Genomic DNA, 23,824 nt, shown 5'->3' with positions numbered 1-23,824 from the left:
TGTAGTGCCTACCAGAGGGGAGAAGTTGGAACAAGTTGTGCCCAGGGTGTGATGAGTCTGCAGTGGTGTTTACTGCCCACTGACTCTGTAGGTAAGGCCTGAAAGGAGGGCAGGGTGGCACCGCTGGCTCTGCTTGGTGGCTGATGCAAACCGTGCAGTGATGGATTTGGAGTTTGTGAAACTGTCGAGATTAGGCCTTTTGAATTGTCACAGTAATTATGCATATAAGTTGCTGTTCAGGAATAATAAAAATGAATGGTGGCTGATTTCCATTTAGCCGTTTCAGTTTCAGGGTTTTGAGCATGGCGTCGCACGGTCACGCTTACCGGAACACTTGAATGAAACAGGGATTGCTCATGCTACCACTAACACCTATGCTTGTGCTGAGGTATGTGATAATGGCATAACTTCTGCCGCTGGTGTAACAAAACAAAACTGTGCGCATACTCACACAGACCTTAGAAACGGGCACAAGTGAAAAACACCTTTGTGTGTGTGTGCAGTCTTGAATATTTTTTTTGTTTGTTTGTTTATGCATGCTCTATCCCCTGATATTATTTCAAACCAGCTGGAAGTGTGTTTGTATCCATTTGTAAGAGTCAGTAAAAGGTGGGCCTATAATGCCAAACTATATAGTATGTTTTTACCTCGAACGAATACTTCGTGTATTGCTTTCCTCGTGACGTTTTGCACTTTCTTCTTACCATGTGACATCGTGAGCGCTGTTGTCATTAGCAGCAGTATGGTAAAGTCTGGACCAAACCAAGTGTTCTCTCTCGACAAGGGTGGAGCGGAGCAGGGATGGAGAGGGGGATGTTCTGATCTGACGTGGTGCGTTCCATGCTGCTCGGAAAAACGAGTGACTTGTAATCATGGAGCAATGGGGCGACTTCCACATCAACAGTACGTGCCAGCTAAGGCTGAACCAAGTTTTGATTACCTTGCAGAGAATTATTTCAACAATACGTGTAAATCTATTTCTTGATATGATTTGATGTAGTTTGACTCACCTGAAGTCCTGAAAGACGATTGTCCTTTATAAACTGTTATAGCTAATAGTTTAGTGTTTTGACAGTTTTGCAGATGATAATATGTTGTCTGCACCTTAGTCCCACAGAAATGGAAGAAATATGATGAATCATTCAAGTAAACTACAACGACTACATCAAGGCTACAGTAATCTCAAAATTATCTGGCAAAAGAATAATAAAATTAAAAAAACAAAGTTCCGGCATTCAAAATTGTTATTTTAGTTTTAAAATGTGCAAATGTTTTGTATTAAAAATCTAGAAATCCATCTCATGAAATACGTAGTGTAGTAAAAAGTACAATATTTCTGAAAGGTCACAGTATAAAGTGACAAGACTAGAGGTTGGAGAAGCGGCTTGTGATTGGAGGGTCACCGGTTCGATTCCCCCACCGGACGGGCAGGAAAAATTTGGGTGTGGTGGAGTGATTAACGTGAAAAAATGCTCCTTCATTAGCTGGCTGATGTGCCCTTGAGCAAGGTGTTTCACTGCATGTAATTTGCCGGGTGTTGCATGTGTGTGTTCAACTAAGGATGAGTTAAATGCAGAAGTCAAATTCAGTATGTGTATGTAAAAATATATATACTGTCAATAAAGTTGATTCTTCTTCTAATTCTTCTAAGACAAGGAAAATACTCAATTAAGGTTCAGTTACCTCAAAACTGTTGTCCTATACGGTAGTTTGGTATATTTAATCATAGATATCCATTGTAAAATTACTTAGTTACATTTCATCCGTGTCTGATTTAATACATTTGGCTCTTTGTGGCTACTAACGCCACCAGCTCGCCTGTACTGAGCCTATGGGGACTTTTCCGACGTTTCAGGCAACACATTAAGGCAACATCCTCCCTGTCCCGGTTTAACGGCGTCACAGCCGCGATGTGTCATTTCGACGGATAAATTACGGATCTACAAAGCCGTGCCGTCTCCTGCGCTCTTCCCAAGTCTGGCCGATGTCTGATAACGGCCGTTAGTCCCATTATTTTTGTTTATTTTCACAGATGAAAACACCTACTCTTTAAAATCACACCTCGGTTGGTTTGAATTGGGATGAAGATGATCTTTCAAACGGGCAACATGTCTCTCATCGCGCTCACTTTGGCGCTGCTCACCGTCGTCCTCTGCACTTCTCCGGGTAAGATTATGACTCTTCAGGCCGCGCACCGCCAAATGACGGTTTATAGGCAAACGTCTTTTCTGCGTGCTTCGTCGTTATTTATTTGAGCCGTTACAAGAGACCAACAGACTGCCAGTGACTGCATCACGCCAGTGCCTCGCGGCGGTCTACACGATCGCATGCTGCTGCTGCTGCTGCTTTCTGGCTGTTTACTTGTGAGCCTGCAACCTCCGTGTTTATTTAAGGCCTGGGTAACTGTCACTGAACCGTGCATTGTTTAGTACCTTGGCCACATTTAGCATCCATTTGTTCAGCCTTCTGTGACCTAACGTTAGTCTCACAAGTTTAGGTGTGATTATTTGTTCAAAATGTTTGGTATATTCTTCATTTAAATATAAAAAAATAAGTAGCTAACTAGCTAAAATTGTTAACACTAGTCTACCAGTAACGTTAGCTTTTCTGTTGATTTTTGGTTTTCCACCCATACTGTTCGAAAAAATAATTTATTTTCCTACTCAGTAGGAATTTAGTTCATTCAAGCCTTACTTGTCAGTCAGTAAAGCTTAATGTTTACAGCACATTTTATGCAAGTTACTGCCTTTCAAATACATGTGTCTGACAAACTGAACGTAAGACAGAGAATAAACGGTGAAACAACTGGAAATAAATGGCAAGTGAGTAATCTCTATGCCAGCACACAAAGATCATCCCAAATTATGCTGAACAGCTTCAGGAGCCAAGTCTACATATGTAGATCCTCCAACATTAATGGAGCTTCCATCAGTCTAATACACTTTTCTTACTACAACAGTATGAAAGACCAGCTCTCGGGGGATAAATGTGTTTAATTTGCATACAGTGTCCAGGAAGGTAATTTCAGAGATAATGTATGTGTCGGTGTTGTTAATGCACAGGTCTGTGTGACTTTTGGCAGTCTGCACATGTTGCTGTTCAGACCAGGCTGTGATTTAGTGTGTCTTAAATTCTATGCTGTGGAGAGCATAATTATACCAGCTTCTTGCAGCTCAGTTTAAGACTTACTGTGTGTTTGTTTTTATGAAAGATAGAACAGGCCTACTGCATATTTCTCAAACCACAGAACTATACCATCAAATTACAGATTTGAATGCTGTTTTTCCACTTTTGTTTCATTTTTTTTGGCCTTTGAAAAGAGCTGATCATGAACTTCACGGTGACAAAAAAATGTACTCATTAGAACTGCAGCAATTAATCGGTTAATCAACTGACAGAACTTTTATCTTCAACTATTTCAATAATCAAGATAATCTTTTGGGTCATAAATGCAACATTGATGGTGTTGATGGGTCTGGGTTATCAAATGTCAGAATTGTGAATTTTCAGTTTATCGTGAATTATGTCATACATGATAGTAAGTGTGAAATGTTTTCTGATGAGGAGTGAACAGTTGATCAAAATATTACCAAAATCACAAAATGGTCACGTGCATTATCCAAATCACAGGAACAGAAATCATATTTCCAGATCAAAAGGAGTATTCTTGTAATTATTTTTTTTTTCAGTGAAAATGACATTCAACCATTTCCTTTCCCAATAACATATTGACTCATATTGCATTCACTCTCACAGTAATCCCAGCATGATTTTTATGTTTTCTAGCATATTGTTCAGCCCCATTTCTGATGCTTTAGGGACCAAACAACTAGTGGATTTACATGAAAATGTCTCCTTTTTTTATTTCAGTTATACAAGTTCTTTAAGTCTTCCAGGTGTCTTACTTGAACTCTGCTCAGTTCTCAACCTCTTCCTCAGGCAACTGTTGAATATTGCATGATGGGTGTGTATGGCTGGAATTGTAAAGAAATAAAGAAAGGAGAGTCAGCACATGTTCAAAATAAATATTTATTTTCTCCTGAAGGCAGGACAAAGCAGTAGCTCATAAAACAGAGACAACAGCCCATCTGTAAAGCTGAAAATAAATTCTTTTAGAGCGCAAACTGCCTGTCTGACCTGCTGCGTCCTTCATTCTTTCTCTCTCTGCTTCCTTTTTTTCTTTACCCTTTCTGATCATCCTCCCTGTAGTGTCATCCTGCCTCACACTTTGTATTGCATTTGTTTTGCAGTCAGTGGGAACGAAGACTGTCTGTGGTATGTGGATAAAAATGGTACCTGGCACAACGGCTTCGACTGCCCTCTCATCACGTTCTGCTGTGGGAACTGCCACCGACGCTACTGCTGCCTGGATGCCTTCAAGATGATCACAGAGAGGGAGCAGAAACGCTGCATGCTCTTCCAGTTCAGGTGGGGGCGGCGGGCGCATCAGCGGGGTTTTAATTTAATTGCTTATTTATTAATTTACTTGACACCAAGAATCGGTGAGAGTTTAGTAGTCGTTCAAGGTTATCATCCTGGTTAAGGAAAATTGTTGTCACTATCTGCACAAAAAAATCCCTTCCCTGCAAGTAGCACTTGAAATGAAGGAATTTGTTGATGGGTTAAACTATCTTGTGTGTGCAGACAGCTGCACAGGCAGCAGTAATATTATAAATGCTAACGTTAAACAGTTATATCGCCTTGTCGTATTGGGATTATGGGTTGTGTACAAAGGAGATTTGGGTAGGAATTGAAATTCAAGGGCATTGTATGAACATATATCGAAGATAATTGCCCACCATCATCCTGCATTCTGCCAGCAATTTCTTGAGTCTGAAGTCCAGACACTGTTAAATTGGCCTGTTCTCATGTCCCATTGGCTACATTTGACTTAATGACCCTGTGTGGGTCCCCACCATATAGTGTGTTCTCATTAGTCGTTCTATCACATCAGATATTGCCGCTTTCAGTGGTGTTTAATGCTGGAGTCGTGATGCTGGACTAAGCAATCTTGCACCCAAGAGAGATTGCAACATGGCAGTTTTCCACCACAGCACTGGAAACCATCCATCACTATCCAGCAGCGAGCAGACAACCTGCAGCTTATTAAGCCCAGTGGGAAATCAGATCAGTGGGTGGCGTCTGAGTCTGAGCTGAAATGGAGGGCTTTGTTGCTTCACCGAGGTGATGGAATCTGGTAGAGAGACACAGACGCAGGGTGAACGTCATTACCTCGGATTTGATTTCAGGGTCAGTCTGTGGCAAACAGTGTGTCTGAATCAGAAGCTTCACATCACATCTATTTCTGCTTTAATCCTCTCTAAAGTGAGTCATAATTAGCAAGATAGGTAGAGAGCAACTGCGCGAGGCTGGATGATCAAAGTAAGTAAGAAAGGAAGGGTTTTGTAACTCTTCTTTTTCTCCTCTCAGTCCCACCACTTTAGCTGGCATCGCCTCCTCCATCCTTCTGTTTGTGGCGATCATTGCGACCATGGTCTGCTGCTTCATGTGCTCTTGCTGTTACCTCTACCAGAGAAGGCAGCAGAGGGGTAGGACACCATATGAGGGTGAGACCTCTGCTCTTGATGTATGTGTTATGCAGGCAGCCACAGGGTTACAGTTTTCCTTCATAGCACCCTGTGTGTTTTTTTTGACCCACAGCCCAGCAGATCCCCATGGCCAGCTATCCAGTGGAGCCCATGTATGACGCTTATGGAAAACCACTGGGACCCTCTGAGTATCCACATGCAGGTTATCCAATGGCACCCCAGTACCCTGGCATGCCCCCACAGTACCCAGTGATGCAGCCTGGACCTTATCCACCACACCCGATAGATCCTGTATACAACCAGGGTAAGAATAGCTTTACATAGTATCGCTTTTTTGCTCTGACAGCAAAACCTAGTTTAAAAATGTCTTATAAAAGACTATTAAGTGATGCAAACCAATAGTGTGAAGATATACTATATAGAGCTTTCATAATATCAGATTTCATCTACATGATCATTATGACCAAAAGAATTCACAATAACAATATTATTGCGATATCTATAGAACATTTAGAAAAATGAGTAATGGTGTCAGTCAAATTCATCTTTACTTTTTCTTATGTGTTTTGTCTCTTTTGTGGCAAATGAATTACTCTCAATATATGAGTGAAGGGAGGTGGGGAGAGAGTCTGTAACCATAACTGTACAAAAAAACAGCTGTATTTAATGAATAATGGAAATGCAACCAGATGAACTGATAAACAAAATGTCCACAAGGCCTGACATCTGTGCTGGATTATTTATGGTATATAGCACGGTATCATTTTTAAAATAAGTCGGTTATTGTCAGTACAGATATGCTGCCACACCCCTAATTTTGTATAAAATGCAAGCTGCTTAAGTTAACTTTTTGTCTGGGAAAATAAAGTGGCTCTGTTCATGTGATATCATTCACTGGACAGGACACAACTCGTGCTGGAGCCAAAATAGTACATGCACAAGGAGAAAGATGAATAGTGCTTCTTGTGTTCATTGGCCTGCTAACAGCAAAAAATCCAGTCCTATGCACAAGATATTTTAACACCCACTGCTCAGATTGCCATATTTATGGACAACAGGATGTTTGGCATCCTCCAGATCTCTCCATTAGCACCAACATCAGGCCAAAATTTTGGCAAGAAATGCAAAAAACTAATAGGCAATTTGCCATGAAATTTACTGAGCACATTCATGGTCCCCAGAGGGTGAATGCTTCCTAAAGGTCAACTTTGATGCGAGATAGATCTTGTGATTCAGAGGGCATTGCTTTTGTTATTTTAAATAATAATATTTCTTATTGTTGTTGTTGTCGTCTGGTAAATAACTCTTAACATTTTGTTGTGTCATATGAAGACCTGACTTTATTTCTTGTTTCTGCCAACTTATCTTTCAGCCCCTCCACCTTACTCTCCGCCTCAGTATCCCGGTCATTGATGGGCTCTTCTATACTCAAACACACAGGGGGAAACAACAGCAATTGAGAGAAATGACTGTTTCGAAAGGAGAAGGCAGCAACACTCTCTCACACACTCAAACCGAGACACACACACGCACACTTAAATAAACACTCCAGCTTGATTAGCAGTGGTTTGCCCATGAAAAAACAACAGGAGGCACTTTAAGGGTTTTTATTTGTTTGTTTGCAACATTGTCCCAACTTTTCCAGAGTATTCACTTAAGTCAAATTGCATTCTGCAGCCTGATGCCTGTTGTTGCTGGTGTGTTTCACAGAGGGCGGTACACCATGCCCAGAGTGAGGAGGTATCCAGCTGGCATCTTGACTCTGTGCTGACACGCTCACCTCCATGACAGGGTGTCCCCTTAAATGGGGCACTATTGTCATTTGTGAAAGGGAAAAATGCTTTTCTTCCTCACTTTTGTTAAATTTGAATAAGCTGATGACTGCCCGAGGCTACATTCCAGGTCATCTCGGTCATTGGTTAACCCTCTCCAAATAAAATTACATAATATCTTTATCTCTATATTTGATGGAGTTTTTTCCTCTAATGCAGCAGAGGCTAAAGTGAAAAACCCCTTATATGTTAAAGAGGTGACGTGTTTGGCTCAAAGGCTGCACTTAAAATTTGCTCAATGGCCTAATGGACGCCTTTAGTTACCTGTTAGTTTCAGCTTTGTCTGTTCTGTTCTTTGTGTCTGACACAACTAATTTTTTTCATGGTAGTATGTTAGCTGCACCATTGTAATGTAACATCTTGACATGAGCATGCTACCCCAGTCAAAGTTATCTGTACCCTCATCTTCTTTCTTGGTTTCAGATGAATTAGAAATGAGTCTTTAGATTAACCACATGCCAGGTAGCATGTTTTACAGGGAAACTTGTGTTAACTTTTAAATCTCACTTATTTTCCTTGTAACATATCAAGTCAGGGGATTTGCAGGTCATGCTGCTTGAATAAAACAAAATGTCCCGCCTTACAGGAATTAACCATGAAGAAAAAAGAGATTAACTATTTAAATACATATTTTGTAAATCAATTCTTCAGCTGAATATTTTATGATATTGTAACAAGTTATTTCAAACATATTGTATTGTTATTGTAACATAAGATATGGCGTTTTAGCATTTTGGCATCTATTGATTAGATATTTATTATTGTTATTATTATTAAGGCTACCTTTTACTGTGAATGGGTTCTCACCTTCTGGACAAGCTACAAAGCCAAAAACAAAAAGAACTCCTGATTGACAAACAAAAAAATAAGATTTTTAACCTATGAAGCGACAGTTTGACATTTTGGAGAAATATACACCTCTTGCCCGTAGTCATCTGGAACAGGCTCCCCGTGACCCTGTTGGGTCAAATGGTATAGAAAATGGATACATGAATGAAGGAGTGAATGAGAAATATACACCTTTGCTGTCTTGCTAAGAGATGCAAGATCAGAATATCACTACTGATCTAGGAGTGGTGGATGGCACGGTGGTGCAGTGGTTAGCACCGTTGCCTCATAGCAGTTCCAGGTTCAAATCCCTGCATGGGTTTTCTTCGGCTTCCTCCCACAATCCCAAAAACATGCATATTAGGTTAACTGGCTACTCTACATTGCCCCCTAGGTGTGAGTGTGAGAGTGTGTGGTTGTCTGTCTTTGTCTGTTGTCTGGCGATCAGTCCAGGGTGGCCCTGCCTCTCACCCGTAGTCATCTGGGTAGTCAACCCCCCCACCCTCACTGGATAAGCGGTATATAAAATGGATGGATGTTGGGAGTGGTAGGTCCTTCTCATCTGTATTTCCTAAAATGTCAAAATGTCAAATCCTAAAATGTCAAACTATTCCTTCAAATTTACAGATTTGGGCTCCAATGAGGTCAGGGCCCGTAACCTGTAATTAATTTGTTTTGGGCCTCTGGTAAAATGTATGAACTCAAGTTGTACAGTTAGTTTTGTGACCAATAACAGATGATCCCTGGGTCATGTTTATTCAGGGGTAATTTATCTGAAATGTAAAATCAGATGAGATACACAATTAAAAGCACTATTATCAGGCTGATCAGAGAAACTTGAGACCTCGCTGCTGTACCTTGTCTCACTGCTAAATCTCACAATGAATCAGACAAGACCTATCCCAACTAGTTTACAGCATAAACTTTGTCCTCCCGATGGTGACATCCAGATTTGTTGAGCCTTTGCAAAGCACAAAGAGAACACTGGACTTTTCTTTGTAAGATGCTTTAATACGTAGTTTGACTTAACATTTGCTCAATGATGTTTATTTGTGCTTCTAAACCAACTCCATGAGTGTGTTTAATGAATCTGACATCAGTTGGCAAAATAACTTGTCTAAGTGGCTTTTTGTCTGTTGTCATATGGATGGTATGACATTGTAATATAAAATGACTGAAAAGTTTTTATTTCTTTTAAACATAAAAACATAAAAAATTTAACTTTGGAATGTAAAATACGACCGTCTCCTGTGTCTTTTTGTTTTCAGGAAATCTGATTATAAAACACTTGAGAAGGAGGTCAGTAAGTGTTCGCATCATTTTAACCACTAGGTGTCCACATTAACCTCCAAACAATGTTTCATGTACCGTATTTAGATGTTCATTTCACTGTCACCACAAGCAACAACCAACCCAAAAGAAATAAGTTCCACCAAAGAACCCTGGTCGTTTTTAACAAATATTTTAAACATATACTGAAAATTGCACAGCATTACAATATACTTTTAGCATGAAATACTTAGACTACACATTTTTAAATCTTTGAATTCATATCCACTATATTTCTCTATTCACTATTTCTCTCATTTTTATTTTTTAAATTTTAAATTTGTTTTAAATCTAATGCATGACTTGTGCTTCTTTAAAATCTGCCAAGTTTGATTCTTAGTGCCTTCAGCGTAATAAACAGCAGAATCATATTCTTTATTCCTCATTTTAGCACAGCCATAAGAGTATGCCACTTACTTGTTGGCCATGTGAATCCAACACATAATTCTTCTGTTTTACCCCTAGCACATATGCCTGCTGGTATTCCAATGAGCTCCTGTAATAACAAAACTATATTTTAACTTCTACTCTTGTTCCCAAAAAGGTGGGAACATTTTAATTTAAGAAACAAAGGAATAAGAAATAATAGCTGTGGAAAATGTAATGTGATTTTCCCAACTGTTAAAATTAGAGTCATCGGGAACTGGTCTCAACATAAACATGAATTGTGTAATAGGAAGTCTGTATAACTCTGCTCTGACATCGCTGTAAACTTCAGCCCTTCCCATTACCTTTAAAGGAGTGTGTACCCTGAACTAAATATGGACATGCACTTTCACAGGATTTCAAAGAATGTCCCTGCCTCGCAGTCCACTATGATGATGAGAGGCTCTTGCAGTTCATCACTGGTACCCCTCACTGCAAGACTGTGAGTCCAGCCTCTTTGTGCCAGGATTGATGTCTCTGGTGGCTTTTAGGTGAGCCGGACGCAACAGGACAGCAGGATACTAGTTTTGGCCTATGGGAATACTTAACTTCTCACCATTGGAGAGAAACAACACAATAATCAGATTTTGAGTAAAGGGATTTTCTACACCAACACCATCAACGTTTCTCTGTTCTTCTCCACGGACATAGCCTTTACCCCAGATTTTTTTAGACAACCATGTCCAGGAGAAAGGTGAGAGGCCTGACCCGTATGGGCCGTCAGGTCAGCGAGGACCCAGACCTGGACAACCTGCTGTCCACTCTCTCCCCTGAGGAGATGGAGGAGCTTCAGAAGGACATGATGAAAGAGCCAGACCTAAACCCAGAGGATGGGAAGACCATTGTCCAAGGGGAGAGCCAACCAATGCAGCCACCAACAAGCAACAATACTGGGGACACTAAACTGGACAGCAGACGGCGGAGTGAGCCTAAAGGGAGGCTCAGTCAGAAGGAACAGTCATTTGAGGTTTGTGAATGCTTGACTCAATTCCTTACCTGCAATGTTTTGCATCTAACTCGAACTGAGGGTTTAAGTGTGAGTAGAGCTTTCTCTTTGAAAATGTTGGTATTTGAGCAGTTTTTCATAAAAATGACCTGCGGACTCGTAACTTCAGAAGAGTTTTTGAAATTAATCAACTGCGTTTGCACTTATGGCCAATAGATTACAGCATCCATTGCCCCTCAAGTATTCTAATGATAGCTTTCATGTGCTTGAAGCAAACCACCAACTGGACCTCATGCACCCGGAGTCCATCAGCTCATAAATAGTGTTGAGTTGGCCTCTGTGGCAGGAAAAACATTGTTTTCCCCTCTGAGACTTGCTTACATCCATTTCACATTCTCTATCACCTTCTTGCAAATGGAGAAACAGCCTCAGAAACACACCAAACCATTTCTTTCATTCCTGTGACCAACTATAAAAGATTTTTGAGCCCTCCTTGGTCGAGTGTCAAGGAGCCAGATTTCTTGCAGTTTGTGTGTTTAAAGGAGAGGCACTTCAGTCGATGGAGCGGCAGCCCTCCGGAGCTTCTTAATCCCGGCCTGATGGAATTCCTTGGTTGATTGCTCCTACGCTCACTGCCTTTTAAGGATACATCTGCCAGGGTCATGGCTTCACACAGCAAAACAGATGGAGACTCACAAATCAAACACTTTTCAAGCTACTCGCTGCAAAAGTATCCCTCCACTATAAGAAATGGGTCCCTGTCCTTTTGCTGACTATAAACACACATGCTGTATTATGTCAGGGAGAGTGTGTATGTTTACAGCGAGCCGATGAATGAGGAGCTGTTTGATAGTAAAAGAACAATGTATTTTCATGGGTATTTGTGCAGTTTGACCTTGTACTGGAAATGTCATGCAATATATACTTCATAGCTATGGTGTAGAGCCAACACATTACTTGAATTATGAGACTGACTTGAAACATGATTCCTCTAAATTCTATAGAATGACGTCAGTGTGTGTCTGCTGTGATTTATTTCGGTTTAGGGCACTGCATCCTTTGACATAATCCTCAACAAGGAAGTCTGATTAAATAGATCTTTGGTATTGTTTTTGGTATTGTCCTGTGTTTAACCGCCTTGCTTTCTGACAAAACGTTCCACATCATACACCTCATGTTTGTACTCCTGCAGGGTGAGCTGAAGAAGGAGAGCCGGAAGCAGGAATATCTGAGAAAAATGGGCTTAAGCCAGGAGGGGAACGACGACATGAAAGTAGAGTTACGAAGACAAGCTAGTGTCTCAAGCGAAAGAGATATTAAAGTGGACAACAGGAACAGCAAAGGTCCTGAAAGTCTGAAAGAGGAGCGAAGTTGGCTTTCGAGCAGATACAGGAAGCAGGAGAGCAAAGAGAGTGATGTGAAAGATGAGATGAAAGAAAAACATGAAGACAATAAGATAAGAGACAGAAGAGAAAACAGAGAGAGCACAGGCAGCAAAACGAAGGATATGATCTCAAAATTACAGGAGAGAAGGGATGACAGCCGAGAGAAGGAGAGGAAAGAAGACTGCAAGAGAAAAGATGACAGTAAAACCAAAGACATTATCTCAAAGCTGCAAGAAAAACGTGAAAAGGATGTGGGCAAGGAAAAGGAGAGAAAAAGCGAGACTTTCAGGACACAAGGACTTGTCTCCAAAATGTTGGAGAAGCAGAGCAAGGCACAAGAGAGCCAGACTCCAGAGAGTAAACCTGACGAGAAGAAGCCTAAAGCAGAGGAGAAACAAGCCGAAGATAAAAAGAAGCCTGATGTCAAACTTGAGCGACAAGCATCAGAGAGGGCCGAGTTGCAGCAGAAACATGACAAGGCAGAAAAAAGAACACAGAGAGAAGAGCTGGTTAACCACAGTGACCATGTGAAAGAGAAGGAGAAGAATATTAGCACAGAGAAAAAAGTAGGGCAGAAAAAGGAGAAAGAGGATATTAAAGGTAAAGTTAAGAAAGCACAGGAAACTGAGACACTTGGCAATTGCGTGGCCAAAACCACCCCAAACAGCAAGGAGAAAGAGGAAGACGAGGAGGACGAAGACTCCAGCATGTTTGATGAGTTGCTGGAGCAGGTTCGAAGCAACGATCCCTCCCTCACTGAGCTCAATGTCAACAACTCAGAGGTCATAAAGACAAGAACACTCATCGAATTTGCAGAGGCTTTGCACAACAACACCCACATTAAGAAGTTTGCTTTGGCTAACTGCCGTGCGGACGACCATGTGGCTTATGCCATTGCAGGCACACTACGCAACAACAAGACTATCACAAGCATCAACCTGGACTCCAACCACCTCACTGGGAAGGGCATCCTGTCTCTGATCCAGGCACTGCAATACAACTCCACACTGACTGAGCTTCGCTTTCAAAACCAGCGTCACATCTGTGGTGGGAAGACTGAGATGGAGATGACCAAGATCCTCAAAGAAAACACCACCCTGCTCAAACTGGGCTACCACTTTGAATTAGCTGGACCCAGAATGACCACGACAAACATACTGAGTCGCAACATGGACCGACAGAGGCAGAAGCGCCTGCAGGAGCAGAAGCAGGCCCAGGCCAATGGGGAGAAGAAGGGGACATTGGAGGTACCCAAAACAGGTGGTGGAGGATCTCTTAGAAGCTCACCCAAAGCTTCCCCCAAACCTTCTCCCATACCTTCACCAATGCCATCACCAAAGCTGACTCCTAAAAGAGGAGCTGGAAGTCCTGCTCCACCGCCACCTCCACCTCCACCTGGGGGTGGACCACCACCTCCACCACCTCCACCGCTGGATATAGACTCCCTGAGGAACTCTCTGACTCCAGTGTCACAGAGGAAGCTAAATGGAAAAAGCCCAGGCGGTAGTAAGAACTCAAGGGACCAACTGCTGGCCTCAATCAGAGGAAGCAATATTAAACAGCTCAAGAAGGTTAGTACAGTGGGTTCATGGATAGGTTAGCTCGGCAACAATATATTCTGATATAATTATATTTGATTTTTTTTTCCCCACAGGTGCCAGTGCCAAAGTGGTTGCAGTAATATAGGTTGCTGGAATATAAAGTGAAAAATAAGAGAGAGGGCGAGCAGACATCTCACCATAGGTTGTCAAGGAGATAAACTCTACATTCCCCCGGGATGCAGTCAAGTAGGATGAACAGAGGAGGGGAAACATGAGATGCCCATTGGTTAGATGACTAGCCCTCACTATGAGTTCTCCCCCTCAAACACTGGACCAAAAGGACTCTGTGGAGAATGAGTGATGTAGGGCTCTCTATTAGCTGTCTGCAGAGAGTGCCATGAATTTTGTGGTTGTTTGTATTCCGTTCATATTGATGCTTTGCTGGTTATTTGCACTAGATAATATGAAGCCGATCATATAACATGTTGGCTTGTATATGTATCTGAATGTGAGCGTGGTGGAGTCTGCGATGAGCTTAATAAGAGATTCAAATAACTATAAAATTCTAATATACAAAAGTTTATCAGTGATATAGTGGACATTAATTTGACCATTTATTTATTTGTGGAGTTTGTTGGAATCCACCTTATACTTGTAAGTTGTAAATCTGATCAAACTGGGAATTCTGAAATGGCAGAAATATCAGGGAATTAACAAACATGGCGACCTGACTTAAGAAAATCTGGGTAAGATAAAAAAAAAGGTCACAGTAGTCTTTGATTGCGTGTCTCATTGCCAAATCTCAAGACATCTCAGGCAGGGTTTAATGGATTGGAAAGCAGCTCAAAGGAATCCTGGTGCATGACGAAAAAGGTTTTGCAAGGAAATAGTTACAAAAAGCATTTTTATCAGGAAATGCAAATGGCTGCCCTTCAATATCTGATGTCATATTTTGTACAGAATCATTGTAGCCTGGGTGTTTGCATACCGTGCATAATTTGTCATGTAATCAACATGCATTAACCTTAGAGGGATTTGGAAACCATCACTGCCTTAATATCAACATTTCTGTTGATTTAAGCTATTCTTTAAAATGATTGTCATTTCTAAAGGAATTTAATGTGATAAATGTGATGAACTAAAATCAGAGGGGCACTTATACTACATGTACTGTGCAAGGATTCTCTGTCATATCTGACTACACATGACTTTCTTACAGAGCCTGTAAGTCTTCAATAAAAGACTCTGGTATGTTTGCAATGACAACTGTAATGTTATGCCTGGCTGTTATTATCAAGAAGAATATGTACAGTAAGTGTAAAATGAAATACAAATGACTTCTGAAATATTTTTCAGTATGATAAATCAAGGTATGTATGCATTAATATCTGTTGAGCTGACATTCATTTCAGTTGGTTTACACTTGATATGAAATTGTACACTGTTTATAATATAGTCCAGATCTAGTTATTGTTAGGACTATATGCACAAAAGCTAGAAAAAAGCTAGATATGTCTCAATATGCAACAGCCAACCTGTAATATCTCTAAGTAGATTTAAAAGACTTGCAAGTCTGTAATCCTGCGTGTGAATCCTGACAGCTGAGTTACTTGGGTTAATTTAACTCAACACTCATGCGCGTGCCTGTGCTTCTGCAACCAGAAAAAACATTTGGACTTCTGTTACTCTTTACATTACATGTTTGAGCAGCAGGGGAACAGTGGGAGATGCTCCAGTGTCTACCCACCATCATCCTGGGTGTTCACTGGAGAACAGGAGAACAGCACCACCAGCAGCAGGCCATTTTATGTCGCCATCTCCCTGGCTCAGCCTCTGCATCCATGAAATGCCTATATTTGGGCATTTCTCAATGAAAGCTTGCTTTGTGATTCATTCCTTTCTCGTTCCTAATAATGGGCTGCAGGCCAGCGGTCTGTCTCTCAGCTGTAGCTGCTTCCCTGACCAACAGCACTGATCTCAGATGGAGGAAAAAGAAGGGAAAGAATGAAAATGTTAAAATTACATGTTGTCCAGCACCAACAAAGAGGATCTGAGGAGAATGGGTAATCATTTGTTTGCAGAAGGTAACTTTTTCTTCTATGTCTGCATTTCTTTTTTTTCTTTTTTTTTTTATGTTTACATCAGTTACACGGCACACTTAATTTTAGTTTTGTCAAATTAACTTTATATTTAGATTCCTTCCTCTCTGTAGCAGGGCTCAATGAACCTATTAGTGGGCCCAAGGGCAAAAAGGAGCTTGTGGGCCCCCTTTGACCACCCCTTTTACTACCTTGAGCACAACATGAAGTCAGGCTTGCTTTGTAGCTATCTATTTCAAAACAAATTCATTTAGGAATATACAAAATTAAAGAACTATGTCTATATCAGATCACATAATAAAGGTCTTAACATTAATTTTGAAACAGGAATCGAGATCAGGTGACAAAGCTGGACTCAACTTAAGACCTAAATGAGCTGATATTGTGCTTTTCCCCAAACTCTTACAATTAATAATCACACTTCCTTAAAAAATAGTGTTACCATGTAGGAAGAGATTCTTCAGGCACCCTGGTAACAGAAGCAAAAGTCCCATGTTTTTTTTGCATAGGCTGTTATGTGGCTCACTGTTGGAGCACCTCTATGCAAGACACAATGCAATGCAAAATTATGAACTGTGTTGAGAACTGGTTCTTTTATATATCAAAGACAGTCACAGTTGCAAGCTTGTGTGGATAAATATTCTTAATTACATCTTAACTATACCACCTGATGTGCTAAAAACTTCCCATCACTGAGCACAGAATTGAGGAACGCCACTAATGGCAGGTGGAGGCTGAAGAGGGTGGTGTTGAAGGCTAAGCGTTTTGCATTTCCTGCTGCTCTGGTTCACTCCTCTTCTCCATGAAAACAGGGCCAGATGCTTACGGATACATGGATCTTATGGATCACGATGAAACATGACCTGTGAATAATTTAATTGAAAGTGAACCTATGTCTTTACATTATCCAGGAGACTTCTGTATTTCTGTGTTTACTAAGAAAGAGTTAAGAAAAAACTGAACCAGCAGCCCTTCCCGCATCTGCCACACAGTGATCCTTGTGTATAGCAACCTAACGTTCATGCACAGCACATCCTGCACTCACACATATTGAGCACAAGCAGGCAATGGTCATTCGGATGTATTAGTGTACGTGTAACTGAGCCCTGAAGCCCTGAGGGTTAGTGAAACACACACATTCTCGCTCAAAGCTAACATGCTGGATAATGATTTGTTCACACAGAAAGCGATTACATTTTTTTTGCATTTGTAGATGAAAGTCAATGCAAATATGCAAGTGCTTTCAAATACATTCAGTTTGCATCTACCTGCGCCAGGCAACACCAACAAAGCGAATACATGAAATTCACATTAGGGCATGGCCACACATATGCAAATGCAGATGAATGGTAATTTTTCATGAATTAAAGTACATTTTCCCTCCATTCAGCAGTCACATAACAGAGTAGGTTACAGTGGATTTTAGCAGCTCCACGCTTACTGATGCAGAGGTTGAGAAGGAAGAGTGGGTATTTATTCCTCCAGAAGCTCCAGACACTCCTCACAACTCTGCACTGTCTGCCAGTTAACAGGGTCACTCGCTGATTCAGAACACTGGCATCCACCCCTCTGCTCCAGTCTGTTAATACAGTTAACAACCATATTACATGTCTGGTATTTTCATGACAAATTCCTCAAAAGGCACAAATTGTGGTATGGTGCGTTTTACCCTTCACTGCAGCGGGTGCTAAAAATGTGAAAAATAGAACCTAAAATAGAACCGTGTTTGCTTTGTCTCTTTTGGCTGCTCAGTAAACTTGGCCATGTCCTCTGCTCCATCTGTAGATATGAAAGCCTCATTCTGTATCAAATGCCATTTAAAAACAACAACTATTAGTTATTATTAGGAATATTATATCCCATTACTGCCCCTAGAGCCCAGTAAATCTTACGTAATTGACCTTTAATCTTTATGGCTTTATACCAGACAAATTGCCTCGTGACACTCAAATGACAACTAGATTTTAACCTCTTATTTTTTTTCCCACTTGCTGTCACATATTTATTCAAAAGAACATTTTATCCAGGAGTGATGTTGTTGTTTCTTCTGTAGACCAAAATGTAAAACAAGTCACCACTTTTGCAGTAGATACCTGGTTTTCTTCCCTCTATAACATCCTTCTATCACTTCTTTTCTTTTGCTGTTGCTGCTCTTTGCTCCTACAAGGACAAACCAAATTAGTGGACACGTTTATAAGACAAGAGACTTGTTTTCTTGAGCTATTCTTGATTTTATTTATTTATTTATTTATTTTAGCTTTCAATTTTATAGTCGCTGCTGTCTATTTAATTTCCCGTCTGTTAAGTATATTTCAGTTTTGGCTCGAACTACGGAACTTGTTTGCTTAATACATTTTTGACAAAAGGATAAACTTTATAAGCATATGTTTAACTGGATGACTGTACAGCCATGACTGACACATGCCAAAAGAAACCCTGCATGTCGGGTGCTGCCAGTGGAGGACCATTGACGTTTGTAAATAAACTAGCTATTCCTGTTGACTACGGAGTCTCTTAAGTCCCAAAAATGCTGTTTAATACTATAATCCGCGGGATAACAAAACAGCAAGCCAATATGTTGGACTAGATTTGGGTAGGTCTATCTATAGCAATAACAACTTATTTTCCCCACCAGATAATAGCCCATTCCTACAATATCTTATCCCTTCGGGTTTTACTCAAAAACACATGTAATGCTCCTTTACGATATGGCCTTGAGTCGTTACGTCAGGTTGTCGATAAGCGTTACGTCAGAGGGAACAGCGAAAGAACAAAATGGAGGAATATGCCAGAGAACCATGGTGAGTCTTATAACCAAATAAGATATATTTTCAGCTTGTGTTTTTCTAAGTTCTCTCTATGTTTCTATTTGGTGTGACTAACGTTAAGTGTGTATATGTATTTTTATGGTACAATATAACATAACGCGAAACAACTCAAATCGGGTTGTTACCTAGCGTTAGCAGAAATGCTAACTTTACATAGAACTGTATTGTACTAGCATTACACAGTTGTAGCTAGATCACGTTGTTGGTGACCTTGTCGGTAACTTACCCGCATGTCATTATACTTAGTTCACTAAGGCCAGTCACTGGGTCTGTACAAGGTGACATGTCATCTACAGTGAGTGTCAAACGTCTTCGTTAAAAATATAGCTGTTCATCGGAAATTTGCTCAGTTAATGATGTTTCCTTTATCCAACTGGTAAGCTAGCTACGTTAGCCACCTGTGTGCTAGCTTTAGCTGTTGGGGACAGCCTAAGAATTGCACAACAGCTGGACAAGGGTCCCTCGAGAATGGTCCTTTTATCTGGAAAGGTAGTAACTGAGAGTAATAGTGTCAATGCAGAATTAAGATAATTTTGTCAATTGTAAGGATTAACGTTGGTGATATGTTTATATCCACTGTCTGGTATCATGCACTGCGACAGTCCTGTTTCAAATTTGCTTTCATCAGACAAGGTGGTACAAAGCATAATAACCAGTCATCAAGGGTTTCTAGTGCAATGCCTCTATTCAAATAACAGCTTTGCTATAACAATAAGTCTTTCAAATAAATGAAAATAAACCCTTCTTCAGTTTCTTTTTAATTGCTGAGTAGTGCTCGATGTGAGACAGTAAGCCAGTGAAGATGCCCCTTAAGTTTAACAGTGAGCTCAGATGTCTTGGCATTAGTTTTACATATTTTTCAGTCCACACTCATGGGGTGTCTCAAGACTTAAAATTGCAACCAGTGACCATAATATTGTCACCTGTACATGCAACCTCGTGCTTTACTGTATATGATCACGCTCTTCTCTAATGGCTGGTATATGATTTTAGCCCTTGGAGGATTGTGGACGACTGTGGGGGAGCCTTCACCATGGGGGCTATTGGAGGAGGAATATTCCAGGCAGTAAAAGGTTTCAGAAATGCACCCTCAGTAAGTTCAGTCACATCACTGAACAGTCTTTTCTGTATTGCTTCAGTCATATGCAAAAATTATATCCCGATTGACCTGATTTTATAGACAGTGCAATGTCAGTTTTATTTGTACAGCTTCACAATTTGATTGAAGGGACTGTGTTTTGATACTGCCAGATGATTTCTAATACAGTCATCTTTATGTAGCAATGTTTGGTTCTGCATTATGCAGAACTCCATTTCATGTTTTCTGTGGTGTCTTGCACCAGCGCATGCATGCACACGAATAATGTTGTGTGAATGTATGTTGAGTTTTTTTTAAACAAGAAAAGTGTCCTTTTAAAATGCATGTAGATGGAATATACAGTACATTTTTAAAATGTATGTGTTTCCTGTATAGCACGCTTTTAAGACCTCTATTAATCAGGTATCTTTCAAGTAATATTAGTAAGACAATGAGAAAACTTTTTTTCCCTAAATTTTGAAATTGTCATGAACTGCAATTTTCACATTTTCGCTTCATTATTTGTTGACATTGAATTCCCATTCAACTGTTTGCTTTTGGTATCTCTTGTAGGGGATGAGCCACAGAATGAAAGGTAGTTTGACTGCCATCAAGACCAGAGCTCCACAGCTTGGAGGTAAGAATAACAGCTGCATTTAAACATTATTTGCCTTAAAATGATACTTTACTATCAAATAGTGACTCTCTCTAGCCTTGAAAGGCAATTATATATTTTTTTTTATAGGAGCAAAGAATGTGCTCAGCTTGGTATCATATTTTCATTACACACATTCTTATCTGCTAATCACAGCATGAAAAAGGTGTCAAACATCCATTCAACTTTCTTAAACCATGACTGGGAGTATAATCTACTCATTCACTGTCCCTCTGTATTCCCATGTAATTTCAAAAAATATGGCTGACTTATAGTCCTTTTTGAAGCTCAGACATAAGCTGTATGGATGTTTTGATAATTTTTTTCTACTTTGAAAAATACACATGTCCTGAGCTGGTACTAAGGATTGGTGTCTGGGCATATTTTCCCCAGTCTTAAAGGTCTGGATCAGGATCAGCACATCTTTAGTGAAAACCTTTGAAAACCCATTGTAACTCTTATAATAGACCTGACTCCAAGGTGACTGAATCAACAAATACAGCTGCAGTTCAAGCTTGCAGTTGTTGAGTATTTGATACTAATACATTTTGGGTCAAGTCAACTTAAAATGATGGCAAAGTTGGTCTTAACTGCTTTTTCTTTATTTTTGGTTGTAGGAAGCTTTGCAGTATGGGGAGGCCTCTTCTCCACAATTGACTGTGGTTTAGTAAAGGTACGAGGGAAGGAGGATCCCTGGAACTCAATTACTAGTGGGGCCATGACAGGAGCTATTCTTGCTGCAAGAAGTGAGTAAGCTTAGAAGAAGTTGGCAGATAACAGTAAACAGATAGCACAAACATGCCTCATACAAAAGACAACTAGTGATGTTACTGTTGTACACTGAATACAGGGTTTAAAAATAAACTTAACGCATTAGCAAATTTATGGAGTGTACTAGAAGGCATCTGTAAGACTATTAAATATCTTGACATGTGTTTTGTTTTGAGATTGCTAGAAAAACAATTGAACTGTTTTAGAAAGGCTCAGTGCTCATCACTTTGACTTGTGGTTGATGATATCATGGATCACATGACACATTTCTCCTAAGAAAATCTAACCTTTTTCTGTGAACAATTCTAGACTAACTTCAGTAATGCTGCAAAAGCAGGACTAATTTGTAGCTCTGACTTAAAATTATTTAAATTATATTAGGTTATATATATGTATGTATGTATCTTTTTTTTTTCCCACTGCAGTGTTCGTTTGCACTTAGTGGGCCGGAAAACTTATGCCATATTAGTACATGGACTTTGGTGATCTTGTGTTATTCTCACCAAGCAAAACTTGAACCTGAACAGAGCAATGACAGAATAAATGAAAACACATATGTCGATGTAGGGCCTTACGTTATGTTAACAAAGTTGACAGTTGAACAGTAAGTGACCTTTAGCATACAAGAACATCTCCACTTACCTATTTAATCTATGCGTTACTATTGTGCATGTAATATATGAATATTCCCTGTTGCTGTGTAGATGGACCAGTGGCTATGGTAGGCTCTGCAGCCATGGGTGGTATTCTGCTGGCGTTGATAGAGGGCGCTGGAATCCTGCTTACTAGGTTTGCCTCTTCACAGTTTCCAACTGGTGAGTAATATTTCGGATTGTGGAGGTTTGTGGTGTTGAATCATTGATGGCATAGACAGAGAACAGTGTTTGTTAAGTCTACCTCCTTTACACCAACAGAATCATCATCGTCATCGTCATCATTAACTTCTTTTTTGCTCTCCAGGACCCCAGTTTGCAGAGGAACCGGCCCCAGCTGCCATGCCCTCCCCTTCCTTTGGTGACTACAGACAATATCAGTGAGGACTCCTTACTTCTTATCCATTAGGCCTTTTTAAATTCCTTGCTGAAGTTACAAAGAAGAAATGGAGATGCAGTTTACCACATGTCAAACAATAGCATCTGCACCCAACTTTAATGGACTTTGTCAGAGAAGTGAAGGACAAAACACATCTTCATTTTCTTTCTTTCAAGAGCTATGTACAGATCTGCCTTTTTTCCATTCTCAGCCTTGTCATGTGCATCTGTTTCACCTAACATTGGTTAAACACAGACATGGGGTGGGGTTTGTTGTTTGATGTTCGAGAGCTTGTCAGGAGTGTTCTGTTTTGTTCATACACAGTATGTAGACCTGCTGCACGTAGCCAACAAATGGGAGACCAAGACTGACAAGCTTTGAATGATGTTGAATTTTGCAAAAACATGTCACATATGGAACATAATGAATTATATTTAAGTATGGTCTACTCATGTATATACAGTAAAGGCTTTTCATCTCTTTTCACTTATGTTAGTCTTTATTGCCTTAAATATGTCACCTGCTTGGGCTGGCCACTGACCTCTGGCTGGCTTTTATTTGATTTTTTTTTTCAGGGTTACAGAGGCAAACATTCATCAGATACAATGCTGTTCCTGGCATACTAGTTTGTTTTAAAGTGATTTATTTATTTTAGATTGTAAAGAAATTGTACTAGGTTGTTCTATTTTATGTGACAGTGATTTTACATTCAACACAAAGGAGTGGAAAAGACAGCTAATGACCAAGGATGGCACAGGCAGTACAAATGAATGGGAAAAACTCTAGCAAGGGATTGCTGCATACTGTATTAAATCTGTATGACAGATTGTACAATAAAGAGATACATTGTAATGTGTGTCTTTTGCACTCTTAATTATACAAATATATTTGTCATCTACAGTAGTAGATTATGAGTAATAATGAGTTCATAAAGTTTTCAGCAGAGTGGGCAGGATTGCTCATTCCCCACTAGAGGGTAGTCCTTGCAAACAAATTCACAGCACTGTTGTTCTTTTATGTCTTGGCAAAACTGTATGACTGTTTTAGGATGTGTTTACAAAAGCCACATAAGGGAGCGCTTTCCTCTCACATTCTTGTGTGTTGGTGTCATACATATGATCTGTTTGAAGCTCTCTCTGTGTAGTTACAGGTGAAGGACACTGGATGAACATGATGGGGAAAGGGGCCCTTTAAAGAAATTTGACATCACCAATTTGATATGTGGGGTCAGGGGTCATTAATTTCAACGCAGAGCTGCACACTTGACTTATGTTGAGTGTAAATCACAGAAATAAAATGTATATATATATTATTTATTTATTTTCCAGACATAAAATCCAGAGCAACAAGAAAAAACACAGACACAGAAGACCTGTCACATAACGCATACCTTGGATATTTGATTATCAGACATTTAATCGTTTTAATCAGGTTAGCTAATTGTTTATTAAAAAAACTGAGCACAAACTCAAATTTTTACATTTCAGTACTGATAGATTTAAAGTGCTTTCTGGTCAATGCAACA

General features: G+C 40.1%; 3 protein-coding genes across 3 annotated transcripts; all 3 read left to right on the top strand.

The window, feature by feature from the left end:
* Positions 1–1,878: 1,878 nt before the first annotated feature.
* shisa4 (shisa family member 4) lies at positions 1,879–7,964 on the top strand. The gene is made up of 5 exons (XM_046383206.1): positions 1,879–2,166; positions 4,251–4,428; positions 5,431–5,567; positions 5,662–5,853; positions 6,922–7,964. Exons 1-5 carry the CDS (start codon positions 2,082–2,084, stop codon positions 6,960–6,962), a joined length of 633 nt encoding a protein of 210 aa, XP_046239162.1. The 5' UTR covers positions 1,879–2,081; the 3' UTR covers positions 6,963–7,964.
* Positions 7,965–10,328: 2,364 nt separating this feature from the next.
* On the top strand, positions 10,329–15,915 carry lmod1b (leiomodin 1b (smooth muscle)). The gene is made up of 3 exons (XM_046383205.1): positions 10,329–10,931; positions 12,103–13,866; positions 13,950–15,915. The coding sequence occupies exons 1-3, from the start codon at positions 10,644–10,646 to the stop codon at positions 13,974–13,976; spliced, it is 2,079 nt and encodes a 692-aa protein (XP_046239161.1). The 5' UTR covers positions 10,329–10,643; the 3' UTR covers positions 13,977–15,915.
* A 2,678-nt stretch (positions 15,916–18,593) lies between these two features.
* Positions 18,594–23,151, top strand: timm17a (translocase of inner mitochondrial membrane 17 homolog A (yeast)). Its single transcript, XM_046383204.1, has 6 exons — positions 18,594–18,736; positions 19,757–19,856; positions 20,415–20,478; positions 21,114–21,242; positions 21,972–22,082; positions 22,228–23,151. Exons 1-6 carry the CDS (start codon positions 18,711–18,713, stop codon positions 22,302–22,304), a joined length of 507 nt encoding a protein of 168 aa, XP_046239160.1. The 5' UTR covers positions 18,594–18,710; the 3' UTR covers positions 22,305–23,151.
* The last annotated feature ends 673 nt before the right edge of the window (positions 23,152–23,824 follow it).

This window comes from Scatophagus argus, chromosome 3 (assembly GCF_020382885.2).
Source record: "Scatophagus argus isolate fScaArg1 chromosome 3, fScaArg1.pri, whole genome shotgun sequence".
Taxonomy (NCBI): domain Eukaryota; kingdom Metazoa; phylum Chordata; class Actinopteri; family Scatophagidae; genus Scatophagus; species Scatophagus argus.
This window is presented reverse-complemented; position numbering and strand designations above follow the sequence as displayed.